Genomic DNA, 16,777 nt, shown 5'->3' on the forward strand with positions numbered 1-16,777 from the left:
GCTCCTAACATCTTCCTACAGGGCAAACATTTGCCTTTGGGTTGTGCTTTGAACTCTGCTGCACGGAGGCCATTCTGCTGATGTGAAACAAAGAGCGATGGGGGTGTAAAATTCTCCTTTGGTTTCAGACTGAAGAACTGTTTTTATTTTATAAAACCCACATTAAGGGAAAAAAATGTTGCTTTAATTCTCTCTTGGTTGAGAACAGCTGAAATGGCAGAGCAGCAGCAGTATTTAGGGGCCCTCAAGCTAAGAAACTCTTGGTAAAACTGAACAGTCAACAAGAGTACTTACTTTAATGCAGCTTTGTTATTTATTGAAAGCTTCCTGTCATGTTTTCAAAGCACAGCCAGTGAAGGATATTGAATCACAGAAGAACATTAATATGTGCTAGAGTTGTATTGTTCATGAGTTAATCCTGCATCAGATGCTAATACCTTGTGGGGGGACTGATCTTGTGCTAATTGCTTGTGAGTTGCTAAATCCCTGTTAAACCCAGCTCCTCTCCATAGTCCCACAAGGCCTTGTCAGTTCTGCTATACCCAGATATTAAAGGGGTGCGGTGTGAGGCCACCTTCCACCTTTACCCAAAAGGTAAACCAGTGCTGTGCTGGTTTCAGGGTATCACAGACAGCTGGGATTGCATCAGCACCTTCCACGTGGGTTGCATGGAGTTTCGAAGGTGTTCTCAAAATTACGTAAAGCTCTTTTTCAACCCCCTTCCCTCTACCAGTATGCAGTCGTCGTGTAAGACGCTTCCACCAGTTAGCTCCATGAGCCCTGAGGGTGTTACCAGCAGGGAGGGCAGGCAGGCATTCGCCTCCTCAGAGGAAAAGCTCTGATCCCCCTGACCCCACTGTGCTCCTAACCTGTCTGACACCTCTCCCACCCTCACGCTGAGCCCCTCCAGCCTCACCCTTGCCCTTGGTTCAGGGCTTCACTACCACCCTTGTGGGGCTGTGTTGGGTTCCTCCAGCCCGTGGTGTTACTGTGTTTTGGCCTTGTGCACCTGAGCCTTTCTTGTCCCTCAACTGCCACGTCTTGATTTGGGGACTCTGCTCCCCCAGCAGTGGTCACTGCAGGCAGGTCACTGCAGCTCAGCGGAACCCAGGGTCTGGTTTGCATCCTGGGGATCTTCTCTCCTGTGTTCTCCTCTGGCATCCTCCTTCCCTCTCTTTTCTCCATTTCTGGGAAACCCCAGGCCTCCTGTTTGTTTAAAAGGCCACTCCTGTGGCACGGAGCGCTTGCACTGTTTGTGCAGATGACTTCTGGGGCAGATCAAAGGCCCGTCACTCCGTGTCCCTGACAATAGCCAGCAGCAATTGTGCAGGGAAGGACATAGGAGCAAGGCAAGCTCAGATCATTCCCTGGAGATTTCCCCCAGCCTCTCAATACCGTAGACGCTCAAGGGCACTTATCATCTTGCCCTGAGGGGTCCAACTGTCTCTTAAATTCTGGAAGGTACCAGACCGTGCAGAAGGATTTTCGTTTGTGTTTTAATTATAAGGAGCAGGGGGAGGATTCAAAAGGAAAGCAGTATTTTGTTATTTGTTTATAGTAGGAGTTTGTGCTTCGGCAGAAGAAAATTTGGAGTCGCTGCCCGATGGAGATGTGGATTTTAGGGGTTCCCTTTATAATTGAGCTGTCCCTACTAGCAGAAGAGAAGGGTGAAACACGAGAGGGATGCTGTGCTTTCAGATTACGTAACAGAAACAACAGGAGTCAGAGCTGTTCACCCAAAATCGGCTTCTGCCAGGGTAGAGGAAAACCGGAGGGCAGGCTGACAGCTCTGTTCCTGCGTGGTCGGAGCTGGGGGAAGGGAAGGAATATTAGTCAAGTGGTGGGATCAGCTGGAGATGCAGCGACACGATTTAGGAGGGAGCCTGACAATCCTGAGTTAAAGGGAAGCTCTTATTTGACAGTGACCCCTCCTAACTGTTTGTCTGTTTGTGTTCATGGAAAAAATGTCACATCTGTTATAACTCAGATGAATATGCCTCATGAAAACAGAGCCGTTCCTGCAAGGGAGCATCCAATTAGCATGATGTTTGATCTGATTATGCCTCAATATACAAATCTTCCGTGAACCAGTGAAGCTACAGCTGGAGAAGACAATACATATTAAGTCATCCTCCACTGCGTTCAGGACTGCTGCTCGCGCTACTTAAGTGTTATATAATGTAATCCAAGGGCTGCTTGCACGTCTCCGGGGAGATTATTCCAAATGTTAACATATTTCCTGCTTAGAAAGGTTTTTCCCAAAGGTAGAATTTTTACTTGTGTAGTCCTGTTGGTTCCACGGATCCTGTGCACCCACCACAGGTTAACTAAAACCAAAGCTCCTTTCCTTCCCAGCTCTTCTGCCTTCTGGATGTTGGTAAACCAGCGGGACTCATTCGGTTGGTTTATCTTGCCTCTTAAAGGCACGTCATCATGGGAAACTGGCTAAATCCTTTTTTTTTCTTTTTCATTTTACTTTCCAGCAATACTGTAAAGAAAGTGAAGTTGCGGATGGGTTTAAAATAGTGTAGCCATAGGTGGCCTTTAAGCTGTAAAAATACTGTTGATTGTAAAGATCCTTTTGAGCAATGGCGAAACTGGGCTTTTGCAGAAAGATAAGTGGTCAAAAGGCAATATGGAAAATATTGCAGGTAACCAGAATGTGCTTTGCAAGGGAGTTGCAGCAACAGCCCTGTAATATTTTTCATATATACCCTTCATTAATGGGAGAGTTGTAGGTATTAAAGTTTTAAAAATCCTTGCATATAGAGCTCTCATATAGAAATTAGATCTTTTTGCTTGGTGATATTCTGTTTTAATCATCCATGTTTCTCTTCTCTCAAATGTCATCCCAGGTGGTGAGCTTTATCCAGCGTTTACCTGGTTGCAAAGAACAAGCGTCTGTTTTCAGGGAAGAGGTAAGTCAAGTCTGCCCAAAGCCTGTGCCGTGCCGCTGGCCGGTCTGATGGCAGCGAGGGGGTTTTGTGCCCCGTTCCTCTGGAGTTACCGTGCAGAGAGCACAGACACGCTCAGACTTGTCATTAAAGAGCCTGTGGCATTTAGGAGGCAGCTTCGGCATCGAGCTGAATTCCAGCATGGCTAATTGCATTCTGCTGCTTTAAATTTCCCCTGCAGTTCCAATCACTGAGCTTATGCTTGACATCCTGTCTTGGACTGTTGTGCAGTGGGTTTGGCAGCGTGATAAAGATGTCCTGTTGGAATGGTGCAGCGGAGATCTCGTCTGCTCCCTCGAACGGGCGCATATGCCTGCTTCTCTTGGGGAGACTGGCAGCCATAGGGTTTCCCAGGAATCGCTGGCTTCCCCCGTGGGCTGAGCTGAGAGCAGGGCGGGGAGCCTTTCCTTGAACGAGCCATGGTTGGGAAATCAGAGCGTGTCCTGCATGTGTGTGTCCCGTCATCACCGCCACGTGCCGGCCTGGACTCTGTGGTGGCTTCACCCTGGCTTCTGTGAAACCTCGGCCGGCGCGGGATATGGCTGCCCTGGTTTTTAGCGCGCTTGTTTGCGCGGAGAGTAGACATCTCGTCTCTGTTGAGGGCTTTGGCTTCCAGTTACGTTGCAGGTGGGGCTGGGAAGTTCTTTATGAGCCCCTGCTTAATTTGCACAGACCCTTCTGTCATCACAGCTCTGCAGCTCTGATGGTAAGAGCTTGGGGGAAGGGGCTGTACCTTCTCTGCTCCCTGCGGCGCCGAGCGCACCCTCTGGATGGAGGAAGAGCGTCGCGCCTTGCAGCCGCTGTAAAGGGCAGGTTTTGAATAGATGACAGCTCCCCAGAGCTGGCTACCTGATGAATCAGGCCATAGTGCATTTTATGGGATTTATTTTGTTTTCCCTTACTTAAAAAACCACACAGACACGCAAAATAAACAGCAAAAGAAACGGAGGCTTGCGTAAAGCACAGTATGGTGGACTGCTGCTTAATACAGTGGGAATAATGGAATTTATTCAAATGAACCAGTCCTTCAGTGTAGCTGTTAAAAGTGCATGCCAATTTCTAGTGAAGATGTATTTGGAGGTGAGTTTGGTGGGTAAGACGTAACTAGCAAATCTTCTAGTGAATCCAGCCATTCACAATGCGTTTTATTTCTTCTAGCCATAATTTGAACGGGTCCTGAACACAGTGAAGAGTTTTCTGGTTCAGGGAGCGGCATAGCCATGTTCTGTTTTAATACCTTACGTTCTGCAGCCTCAAAGTATGACTCCCTATGCCAGATGAGAGGGGCTTGGGTTGTTTTTCAGGTTTATGCTCAAACCAAATTGTCAGTTTGAAATTAAAACCCTTTCAGCAGTTTGGCTTTGGCCAGCGTTCAGGTGTGAGTGACGGGACTGCTGAACTCCACCCGCATTGTCCATTAGCTGTAATCAGGCCTTTGAGTGCTCGCCTTTTAGGATAAATAAATCCCTTGCAGACTTCTCTTGGCGGGGGGCGGAGGAATAAGTTGCTGCTAACGTTAGGAACGAAGAGAACAAATTGTGCACAGAATTCTAAAAACCATCCAAATAAGACGGAACAAAGAAATGAATAATAAAGCACAGGCCCTGATACTGTGCTTGTTTCTAGGTCCAGTTCAGGGAAGGTTTGTTTAAAAGAAGCATCTTTGAGGCGATGCAGTGAAAATGAAGCATAGTGATAATATTGGATTCAAAACCATTTTGAAATGTGGGACTGTTTTCCAGCAGTTTGCTGCTGCTCCTGACTCGGTATTATTTAATTTAACCAGCAGTCCATTTGTTTCAAGCTATTTTTAACACGTTCAGTGCAGTAGTGTAGACTCTAGGCAGCTTGCAAATAAGATTCGGGGATGTTGTGTGGCCATCTGTGGACTGGGAGCACTGCTCTCATTTCCAGTGTACATACTGGGAGGTTAAGTAACTTGCTAATGGTTAGAGAAAGGGGAAATCAAATCTCCTGGCTCCCAGCTCTTTGCTTTAATTAGGTGTTTGTCCAAGTTTATTCGATGTATCATCTTCCACCGGTTGTTGACGTCCAAAAAAGTTCTAGTTAAGGAAGACTACAGCAACAGAAGAGTTGTTGTTCTGGATGAGTTGAATGTCCAGTGTTGTCTGCTGCACTGGTGAACATCAAGTGAGAGGCTGAGATGCTGTCAGGCTCTGTAAATGGACTTTAATGGAATAACTTAGGGAGACACACACTGTTTGTCCGTGTCCATTAATCTTTGGCTTCTTCCCTGCAGCGTTTGGGGTTTATATTAATTATATCTGTGTTGTCTCTGTGGATGTTCTTGTAAACCCAAGTAAATTTTTAACATCTTCTTAAAATAGTATGTTCTGATTTCACTCGCTGCGGCCTAGAGCATCCCCTGTTTTCACAAGGTAGTGTGGTTTTCACTTGCTTACTTTGAATCTAATCAAATATCTCCTTGCTGATGGATTGGGAGAGTGTGTGTGTGTAAGTCCCGCTAGGTTATACACCTTTACTATGCCTTGTTTTATATAGCACATGATCTCTTTTACCGTGTGCTAAGCAAGCCCGTTGAGTGTCATTGAAAACGATCTCACAATAGCCTCCTGTTTCTCCTTCAAACAGAGACTTGTTATCTATGGGCATAGTATGTCCTAGCTGTGAATATAGCCAGATGTTCACATCTCAGCATTTTTTCTCATCTGTAAAGTTTTTAGCAGAGCTGACCAAAAAAAGGCAGAAAAAAAGGTGTTTGGCTTTAAATTTTACCCTGAACACCTTAACAGGGATTGAAGAGTCCGTGCGATGACAGTATGTAATGAATGCCCTAGGAAGTGATTTTATATTTCTAATCACCGTAGATCAGTGTAGTATATTATTTCTTGGATAGCTGCCTCCCGAAGACTTGCGTTCTGGATTTCCTGATCTAATTTCTGGCCGCAGACTGTGACTAGGCTGTAGGATTTTTGACAGTTGTTGGCTTTTTTAGAGCAATTATACTGAATGTAAAGTCTAATGAACGAGCATCCTCCTCGTGGTCTCTCCATAAGCCTTGCCCACACTTGGCCTTCTCTGTTTCTAGAAAAAGAGCTGCTAGATGAGGTCCGAGACCCTTGGTAAGGGCAGCATGCCTGGGAACCTCACAGGGGTGTGGGTGCCAGAACTAGGGAGAAACACAAGGTTTCAGTCTTCAGGCCTGTGTTCGCACCTTCATTCCTCAGTTCAAAGTACGCTGTTTAATTGAACAACCAGAAGTGAGAATCCTGCCTCTCTCTTGACGGTAATCTTTATCTTCTGTTGTGTTTCCAACCTCTAGCAGATAGATGGTGAGGCCTTCTTGCTCCTGAACCAGAGCGACATAGTTAAAATACTCGGTGTCAAGCTGGGTCCTGCCCTGAAGATCTACAATGCCATACTCATGTTGAAGTCTGCAGAAGACAACTGAGAAGAGCCCTTTGGCAGAGCCCACGAGGAATCGACAGGGGACGAATCTTCAGCTTGAGAGCATTACAACGTGCCGAACAGGCAGATTTAGACTCAGATGTGTTTTGAGTAGAACTTATTAAAAGTATTTTGAGGACATAAAAATCCTGCCACAGTCTGGAATATGGGGCAGCTTCACTTCCAAGAAGAGGATATTATATTTTGTAATTGAATTTGGTTTTGATATATCAATCTCTTTTTGAGATCTAGAAGAAACCTCCGGTTATAAGGGGAATCCAGGGTAACATTGGTGGAGCTGCAATAGCAGAAAGCAAGCTGTGAGTGAAATGACTGCGGTGTCCGATGATAGTGCCTGAAAGAGAGACTGAGTTACCACCAGCATGTTTAATATATTCTGTAGGTATAAAAACTCTGAGAAAAGAGAGTAAGAAAATAGGAAAAACATGCGCTTCGGGGCAACTCACCTGTATCCTTCCATGCTGTGACTCCAGAGCTGACCTTTTCAGGATGGATTTTTAAATTCCAGTTTCTCCTGCTGATCCTGGTTGTTCTCGTACACTTGGCTGCTGGGCTGCTGACACCGCAGCAGAAAGGTAGCATGGGCAGAGGGTTTCCATCAGTGACGGCTTGCATTGTTTCTGGTAACAAGCAAAATGTTTTCATTCATGTCAGCAGAGGGCAGGAAGCAAGCCCTGTGTAGATAGGCTCTGGGTAGGCAAAGATCTCTCATAAAGATACCTCCCACAGGAGACAAAGATAAATATTTTAGTTGTAATTCTCCCAGCAGTGCTTTTGTGCAACTGCTGTCTGGACCAGGAGCATTTTACAGCACAATGGCACAATCAGGAGCACTTGGGAATTGGGTGGGTTCATTTGTGCCCTCTCCAGTGTCAGCCAAATGCTGGGAGTATGACTTGGAAACCCAGCAGCGGCCAGCATATGTGTACAGATGCAAATGAATTTCCTAGAAAGAATTTGCTTTTATTTTTGAACAATCAAAACTCATGAACACTTAGTGCTTTAGTCTTTTCAGCCTCCAGGTGGACTTTGGTCTGTTCCACCGAAGACTCGGTGTGCTGCAGCAGCAGGGCACTGGCTCCTCCACCTCTGTAGTGGCAAGGCAGGCAGAGCACACAGGGAAGTTTGACTGGAGGGAAGCTGGGGTTTAAACAGACAGCAGCACGAGCTGAGAATTACTTCTCAAAAGAGAGAGCTCATCTGCGTCAGGGAGGAAGCAACGCTTGTGGCTGTGTTCCTGTGCATGCAGTCAGTGCTCCCCTGGCGGGAGGGGAGCACGAGGGTCTCCTGCCCTGCTCAAAGCCAGAGCATAGTTTTGTGAACATCCCGCTATGTCCTGGCTGGGGGATTTCCCCACCGTTGCTGCCAGAGCCGTCCTCTTAGAATGGAAGCCCTGGGAGAAGCGATGAGATGTGCTGGGGCTCTGCTCAGCGTTTCCATTCGTGCCTGGCAGCGTGCTGGCTTGTGACTGTCCCTCTGGTAGTTATTTGGCTGTTCTGGAGTTTAGCTAGAACCATCGTAGCTAGGGAAGCCTTTTCACCCCTTCATTCGCAGCTGCCAGGTGAATCCCGTGTGTGTGGACCCTTCCGAACGCTGTGTTTACGCGGCGCTGCCGAAGGCAGGCGTGCCATCAGCCCCTGCCCGGGGTTGCATGAATTTCTCGGGGCGCTGCATGATGAGATGGGATCCATCCGTGGGCACCTCAGACTCCCTCCTGTACTTGGCAGCTTCATCCCCAGCGTTGTTGCCGTAGCCCCAGGCCTGCAGCTTCTCTGAGCGCCGTTGGGAACAGAACGAACACGCTGTCCGTGACCATGTGGTGACGCAAGGGACACACTTGGTCTTCCTTCCCTAATCACTCGTTGTCCTTTGTCCAACCTTCCAACTGCTGAGAAGGTCCTCGTGACTTGCCTCAAGTACTGAGTTCCTTAAAATTGTAAATAGAGCAGAATCCACACGGCTGAAGCCCTTCAGTCCTGGATGAATATATAGAGCAATTCGTCTCCGTACTTTCTATTTTTGTATAAGATGTTAAGGAGTTTGAGCCTTCCACAGAGAAGACATAGGGTTGGTGGGATATTTCATAGCCGAAACATTAAATGTTAGCCAGGCACCTGCAGGAGTGTAATTTAATGCAGTGTTAAGGACTAGACAAGACACAAATATCATTTTTAGTGTGATAACCAGGATATTCACCAAAGAGTCACGTTCTTTTTTACCCAACTCCGTGCATCCAGTGTCAGTGTAAAGACTTGAATTGTAAGTGGCATGTCCTGGACTCTTGACACAACTCGCCTTCTAGGCAAAGCAAAATTGTTTCCTGACAACTGGAGCAGAGGATCCGTAGCCGGACTGTGTTGTTCCTCGCTCTCCACCGACTGGCTGAATAACCCTGAGTCCTTCTTTGCTCCACTTTCCCCCTCTGTGACACCCGGCCAGGTGGGGTGAGTGTGATTTCGCCTTGCTCTTGTTTCTAGTGAGCGGGTCCTGCCAGATTTTCTGTTTTACCTCCTTCCCTTGGGAAACCGAGGTGGGGGACAGCAGATTGCCTCCAGCAATAAAACAAAATGTAATATTATTTCATCTCTCTTACTATATATAGATAGGGGATGAAGAGAATCAGTGAAACAAGCAATGAGATTCTAGTCACTGAAATTATTCAAACAGAGAGAAATCTTTAATCCTAGAGGCTTCCAAGCCAGCTGGATCAAAGATGAAAATGTGTACTTGGAGTTTGTTCAGTGACAGCAAGGGTAGTGCTTTCAGCAAGGAGGAAGGAGGAACCCTTTTAGGGATAGAAGGAGGAGGAATGTGCTTCTAGTGCCTTTTTTTGTAATCCGATAATTGTCTTTGCAGAGCAAGCAAGAATGTGCACACATTTATTACGGACTCCTTTTCCAAATATAGCTATATTCTAATAAAATCAAGCAACTTCACAATAACGCAAGGGCAAAAAGATTTCCCGTGTCTTCGCTGGACACGTTTAAAATTCCCTGATATTTACAAGACAGAAAAACGACTAAACCAGCTCGTCTTTGAGCCCCGTAACTTGGGAACTCATGGGTTGCCGACGCCGTTGCGCTTGTGTCGGGGAGCGTCGCTTTCACGTGTGGCTCGGCGACCTGTTGCTGCTGCCAAACTCTGCCCGTGCAAACTCAGCTCTGCCTTTTCCCAGTCCCGATCCGGGTTTGCGGCAAGGCGAGGGCTCTGCAGATGCCTTTGATTGTCTGATGCCTTGTGGTCTAATTTGAAACGTGCACTTTGAAGCAGAAAGCCCAAAGTTGTAGCTCTGTGGTGAGCAAAGCTGAAACTGGTTAATGCCACCTGGTTTGGGGAGACTGTTGTTGTCAGCAGAAATGAGCTGTTGGTCCAACGGAACCCAGAAGTCACTTAGGAATATAAATATATTACTTAGAAGCAACGCGGAGCTGTGACAGCTTCCTGGGGGCCGGCAGTGCAACTGGGAAGTTTCAGTTCTCTGTTAAGATGTCTCTTATTCCTGGGTATGGTTTTGTTCCAATATCCCTCGTTTTGAAATCAAAAAACAATCAAATTTTTCTTTTTTTTTTTTCTCCTCAGTAGAGAGTCCTGCTAAAATTTTTCTCTGCCATCACTAACGATCATCCTTGTAATCCAGTAGCAGCAAATTTCTGCCCTGGGTAATGAATCACATTAAAGTTGGACAGAAGCATTTGGCAACACTGATAGCAAAAAGTCTACAACCAAAGGAAAAAAAAAAAAACAAGCCCAAAAAACATTCAGCCCAGGGGATAAGCTAGTTCAGCTGTAGAAGATTTCCTGCCTGCTACTTTCATGCCCTGCTTAGGGATTTATACCACAGAAAGCTTTAAAGTTTTTGACATCCTCTCCATCATGTGATGAGCTAGCTTATTTTTGAAATTCCTCTTACTTGAACTGGAAACACGTGCAGGGGAAGGGAACGTGCGCCCGTTGTCTCCGTTCAGCCTCTGAAATGTTTGCCTGTTTTAAACCAAACAAATACTTGAGATTTTTGACACTAGCCGTGACATTGCGCTCCACCGATGCTTTTTTCTGGAAATGTGAATAAAATTAATATAAGTTCAAACCCGACTTGTTCTTCCCGTGTTTGGGTCTGACCCCGGCCCGTGCTCGCAGGGGAGCCGGGCTGGCTCGCTGCCCTGAAGGGCTGTCACCGGGCTGGCTTGGTCACCGCGGAGGTTTCTTCCCTTGTTCTCCTCCCCCTAAACCTGGCCGTCAGAATGCAGGCAGCGTTTCCATCTTTCACCTCTCCCGTCAGGCAGAGCAAAGCCGCGTGTTCGAGCTCTCGATTTGTACACAGGGCAGCACCGGCCTTGGCCGGCGTCACCCGCTGAGGCCGTGCCTGATCGCCCAGTTCCTCGCTGTCCTCTGCTGCTGGCGCTCTTCAGTCCCTCGTGCTGTCCCGCTGCAGGCCATCCCAGGACTCTGCCGTCTCCCTAAAGCAGCTTCCAAATTGGAGTGTTTCACTAAAACCAGCAAGAACTTGTTATCAGTACGAATCAGTGTTAAAACTCTGCATTTTGGGCTCTTTCTGTCTGTTTTCCCTTCCTTAATGCCCTGTTTGGCTTCTTCGCGGTGTCTCCCATCGTGATTTTCATTAACTCACCTGGGAATTTGTTTCTGCTCTAATTGTAATCAGCTGATAAATTGCAGAAGGTTGTGCCATATGCCCTCAAGTTGATTCCCCCCCCCAAAAGAAGGGGGCAGAAGCTTTCCTCCTGATCTTCCCAGAGGGGTTTCTGGGGGGGGCCGAGAGGCTGAAGCCGCACCTGCAGCGCTCCCCTGAGCCGAGGGCAGGAGGGCACCAGGGCACGTTAGATTAGCAGACCTTTCAAAACTAAAAATATGGGAGAGCTGGCACCCAGCCATAATTTCTAAACTATCCCATCCTCGGGGTAAACATTTGCTCTCATTGGTTTTTCCCTTCCAACGTTTTTTTGCTTCTATTTAAACCCCGGCTTGTTTGCTTTTGTTACCGTGATCGGATTCCCAGTCTGGTTAGCTGGGATGCTTGTTGCACGCTCAGTAACATCAAATTTTGCTTTTACTTGCTCTGTTAGTTCCCTCGGGGTTCTGCTGGGATGCACGCTTGTCCGTGTCGTTGCACTTGTGATATCTGAATTTCTCTGCGGAAGGGATTTTTTTTTTTTTTTTTTTTTTTTTACCCAAGATTTTGATGGAGAGATCTTAACAGAGCAGGGTGCATTAATCACCCAAATGGCTGATTATATTTGCAGATTATTCTGCTCAGGCAGACACAGAATTTTTTGTCCCAAGTCATATTTCTCCTCGGGCAGGAAAAACCTGTAATTTATTTTTCGCCTGCGGGAACGCTCGGGTTGTTCTGTGGTCAGCCCTGCCCGTGTTCCTTGGGACTGATTTTTCCCTCGTGCCAAGGCCCTTGCACGGTTCCCTGGTGGGGTTTGCGCGCCCGCGCGAGGGCTTGGAGGGGCCTCTTTGATTTAAGGTGAAGACAAGGCGTGGTGGAAGGGACGTGCCGCCCGCATCGCTGCTTCGCGTCGTCCTTCGGCCAAACGTCTCTCCCCTCGCGAGCCCGGCTGCGGCCCTTCGGACCAGCTCACGCCACCGGAGCGAAACTCCTTAAACTCTGCCTGTCCCAAACACTCGTCAGACCCCTGCGATTACGCTGAGCTTGGGCAGCTGCCACTCAAGAGGTGCCTCTGCTCACACTCCATTGAAGCAGGAGGGCGAACCCCTTCGCTTGCACCTCCAGAAGAAACCTCCTTGACTTCCTCCTCCTCCTCCTCCTCCTCGGCTCCAGCAGCTCTGCCCCGTGGAGGACAGCGATACCCAGCTTTGCGGTGAGGTACGTGCACGAGCCTTCACTTGCTGCCCCTCTTTGCTGGAAGCGTGCTGTTTTCCCGTCAGGGAAGGTGTGACCTGCGGTGCTCACGGGAGGGGATTGTGCGGTTTTATCCCTCCCCCAGAGCTTTGAGCTCCCCTTTGAGCAGCTCCTTCGTTCTTGTCGATGCTGGCGTGAAAATTTGCTGAAGGGGCAGATGTGGCTGATGGGGGTAGAGTCGGCAACAGGGAAAAGGAGCACCTGACCCACCTCCACCCCGTGCAGCACATCTCCTGCGTGGTAAAACAAGTGACCACCCGGCCTCCCCTCCTTTGTCTCCTCCCTTGGAGGATTCGGCAGAGCAGCAGCGCGGCGGCCATGCCCAGTGCTGGTGTCCTCTCCGCCAGGGATGCTGCAGCCTTCCGGAGAGCTGGGGGTGACGGGAGGCTCTTGGTCTTGGCTGTGTGGTTTTGGAGTGTTAAGAACTGATATTTACTGGGCTGAGCTCTGCTCCCATCGTTGTCAAGTGAGACGGCGTGGGGCGGAGGGGCTGCGTTTGGACAATGGCAGCAGTGGACTGGGGGGTTATGGTTGGTGTGGCGTGAGCTGGTGGCTTTCAAAGATAACACTAACTTTGAGAGAAAAGCTTGTGCTGGAATTGGGTTGTTCCTTTGAAAGGTTGACTGTAGCCTCTATTCTCTGCATGTGTGACATGCCCGGGGGAGGTTTTGGGTGCTGTGGTGGGGTTGCTCTGGTGAAGGAGGTGTCCCCATTGCCCCCCGAGGTTCACCCGCAGGAGGGAGCAGCCCGGAGGCTGCCACAAAGGTTGCTGTGCTGAGCATCTCGTTAAATGAAAAAGAAGCCAAGCCCATTCGCCTTTTAAGTGCTTTTAGACACTGATTTTCATGGTGCTTTTGCAGCAGGGTTGAGGTGTTAAGCAGCATTTTATCATGGCTCGGTTAACCTGCTATTACCACTGGGCGTAAAAGGAGGTGCGTGCTGAGCACGATGCCAGCTCTTACCTCCTCGTACATGCTCACAGGGCTGGCCAAATCCTGCACCTCCAGGGACCCCCAGCAGAGCCTCTGCCTTGTTTTCCTACGCATGCACCTCATCTGGCCACTTAAAACTCTCAAGCCCAACAGCTTTCCCAGGAGCAGGAACTGTGAAGAGAAACATCACTGCACTGCCCTGACAGCCCAGCTCCAGCAGGGAAGATGGATGTGGGGATGGTGGGAGGAACCTGCCCTCTCCATCCCGCACGTCTGAAGCTGACGGGCAAATTCCAGCTTTAGGAGAAAGAGATAATGGTGGTTGGAGGGGATCAAGGGTGAGGCTGGCTCTGCTCTGCCCAGGGGGTACTTGAACTGTGTTCACTGCACCCCAGCCATCAGCAGAAGTGCCTGTCCTTTCCCCAAATGATGCACTTGCTCCGCTATTTTTTGGCTTTGTGTGTCACTTCCCCCAATACTTCCTTACATCCTTGCCACCAAGTACAGCCTCAGCTATTAATTGCCCCATGATACTTTCTCCTATCTACATTATTCACCATCCAGACACTTAATGTAAGCAAGATTTTAATTTTTTTTCCCCTTTTGGAGATGGATACATTTGCTGCTGGAACGTTTCCAGCCCTTTTGCCAAAAAAATGGGCTGAAGACTTGTGCAAGAAGGGTATCCGTGCCACAGCCTTGAGAGGTGCTGGCGTGGGGGGCTCCAGCAGCCACCCGGCAAACCCCTTCCCCACCAGTTCCCGTCTCGGAGCGCAGCACTGGTGGGTGTGATGTTTGTGGTATGGTTTGTCCTCAAAACCAGGGTTACAGTTTCACCAGGGTCAACCTGTTGTCCATGTGTGTTGTCCGTGGTGGGTCCTTTTGGGCCAGAAAGTGGCTTTTTGCAGCAATGCTGATTTAAGAAGCTTTTCCACCTGCAGAGCATTGTCTGGGCTCCCTTTCAGCTCTGTGCCTGAGTTGACTTAAGTTACCCAAGTGTTCAAAAACCCCCAAAAAAGGTTGTTTCAGACTCAGACGGTTTCCACGGTTGGGGTCACGGCTGTGCTGGGAGCCGGAGGGTTGCCAAAACGCCTCCGCTTCAAGCACCGGCTTAAAACACAAATAAAGCTTTTCCGCTCTGGGCTCAGGTACTCGGGGCACGCGGCTCTGGGTTTTGTTATCCCTGGCAGGGAAGCTGTGGTATGTCTCTGCGTTGCGAAGTGGGACCACACAACTATTCATTGAGTCTCTCTAGATGCTTTTCACACCATCTTGAACTCATCTCTCTTACGGATGGAATTGAAAAAGGCCAGAGAAGGGCTCCAGTATAAATCCTCCTTTTTCCCAAGCACGTCTCTGCTGCTGGTCAATGGCAGGGGAAGGTCTTGCTCTTTGGTTTCGATGAATAACTTTTCAAGCATCTTCATTTCAGAAGGAACACAACCGTTGAAATGTTGGTTTATTTCTTTTTTCCCCGTGAAACAGATTTTTTTTTTCCATCTTTCCCGTGCTGTGCCAGACCACCACGCGCTGAAAGAATTAACCTGATTGGTCTTCAGAGCTCAGTAGCACCTTCTTCATTTTTCTCCCTGGGTTGTTTTTCCTCTCTCTGGTCCTGTCTGCGGGATTTCTCTGCCTGCTCAGCTCTGCTGCCCTGTGAAGCTGCTTCCTTATCAATCAATCAATTCTCCCTTATCAATCAATTCTCCCTTATCAATCAATTCTCCCTTATCAATCAATTCTTCATGAGATCAGTTAATTCTGCTGCTTTCCCACAATCGGTTCTCTTCTCATCCATGAACACCGCACTCACATGTGTGAACCCCTGGGCTTCCCCTTCTCTTTACTCCCATCCCTCCTTTCCCCACCTTCCCAGCAACTTCCCAGGGTCCACCCTGACCCTGGTATGCCTCCCGGAGGTGGTGGGTTGGACAGCAAAGGACGGGGGGTCCCTTGGGCATCGCAGGGTGAAGGCAGACCCACGGCTTTCCCAACAGCTCCTTCGTAACAGCACAAAGGTGCTCTCGCCCAGCAGCAATGCAGCCTCCCCTGGTCCCACCAAGATGGACTGTAGACCCTTCTTGTGGCCCAAAAGCCCAGAATAAAGAGGAGCAAGCAGCACCGGGTTCATCCAGCCTCAGCAAGACTAGGCTACAGGCAGGAGCACTGTGTCTCTACCCACCACTGCAGCAGGAACCGGGAAGGGGTGACCCGAAACGAGTGGGAATCCCAGGGCACTCAGAGGAGAAAGGCTCCTCTGTCGATGCAGGATGCTGTCGGGATCTTTGTGCTCCTGTGGAGCTCACCAGTTAGTTAGAGATTCCAGGCTGGGCTGGAAGGATGAGCATCGGAGGTGGAGTTGGTGCGAGTGGGAGAGCGATGCTGGTGGTTGCAGCACGGGCTGCGTTGCTCTTCTCGTTGCAGCATCCTCGCAGCAAGTGAAGGCAGCTCTGAGGGCGTTTTCCCGAGGGTTGGGAAGGACCCTTTCCCACCCCCGTCTCCACAAACCAAAAGCCAAGAGGGTTTCCATCTCTTCCTTGCCGCTTTCTCTGCTTCCCCGGGATTTTGCAAAACTCTATACTGAGCGACCCGTTTGGAAGGAAACTGCCCTGAACAACTCATGAACCAGGCAGTAGATAAAGGAATCATTTACATTTCCAATAAATAAAGCATTTTTGGCTCTGGATCAAAACATAGTTGTGTTCAATGCTACCAGTCTCAGAATGAGTCTTTTTTTTTTTTTTTTATCCCAGGCAGTTTCTCTTATAAAAGGTGCATGAGGACTTCATATAAGCGGGGTAGGAAGCAGACACTTCTTTTTTTACTACTGCACAGTTATCCCCATGACAGAGCCACTGAAGCTTTTCTCTTGCCCTAAGGCCAGTGCTTGTTTACATCTATTTACAATCTAATTATATTAGACACCCGGAGTGATGCAGCGGATAGCACTCTTGCATGTTGCCACCATATTTCCAGCTGGATGTTGTAAGTAACTCTACATCTACTACGAATGGAAAACGTTGATAAACTTGGATCGGGACTTCTGGTCGTGGAGCCAAGGAGCCTTCTTCCAGGTAGGGTGAAAATACAGAGATTTGCCCATGTGACTGCAAAGAAAAGGGCTGGCATGAGCACAGAAGGTATCAAAATCAACCCTGTCCACTTGTAGCCACTAAGAGCTTGTGGTGGTAACCAGGAGGAGCATAAGATGCTAATATCCCCAAAAGACCAATATCCACCCTGGCTGGAGACTCTTGACATGGCAGAAGAGGTCAGCCATGAGCTTTGGCCAGAAGGTGTTGTATTTAACTAACACCCAAGCTGTTGGGGTATCACAGCCTTTATGGTGAAGTGGTGGAGCTTCTGGCAGGTGCTACTACCCACCTCCTCCCTAGGAGCTTCCTAGCACCCAGGTGAGATGGAGGTGATGTTTCTGAATGAGATTCATCAATGGGAAGAGCTGGGAATATGTGTTTAAGTCCTTCTGGACAGTGGAAATCAGGTAGCAGCAAAGGAATATGCAAAGGAATCCTTTGCGGAGGAATATGATGCAGTGA

The 16,777-nt window shown here is 48.6% G+C and overlaps 1 protein-coding gene across 3 annotated transcripts in view; it reads left to right on the top strand.

Moving 5' to 3' along the window:
• Positions 1 to 6,387, top strand: part of LOC104352314 (lethal(3)malignant brain tumor-like protein 3) — a 29,797-nt gene extending 23,410 nt beyond the window's left edge. For all 3 annotated transcript variants that reach the window (XM_086479210.1, XM_086479209.1, XM_009958617.2), the window contains exons 18-19: positions 2,856 to 2,918; positions 6,259 to 6,387. In XM_086479210.1, coding sequence (XP_086335336.1) covers positions 2,856 to 2,918; positions 6,259 to 6,387 — 192 coding nt within the window. The remainder of the gene's footprint in view (positions 1 to 2,855; positions 2,919 to 6,258) is intronic.
• Positions 6,388 to 16,777: the final 10,390 nt, after the last annotated feature.

The sequence above is a fragment of the Leptosomus discolor genome, chromosome Z, assembly GCF_034619465.1.
Source record: "Leptosomus discolor isolate bLepDis1 chromosome Z, bLepDis1.hap2, whole genome shotgun sequence".
Lineage (NCBI taxonomy): Eukaryota > Metazoa > Chordata > Aves > Leptosomiformes > Leptosomidae > Leptosomus > Leptosomus discolor.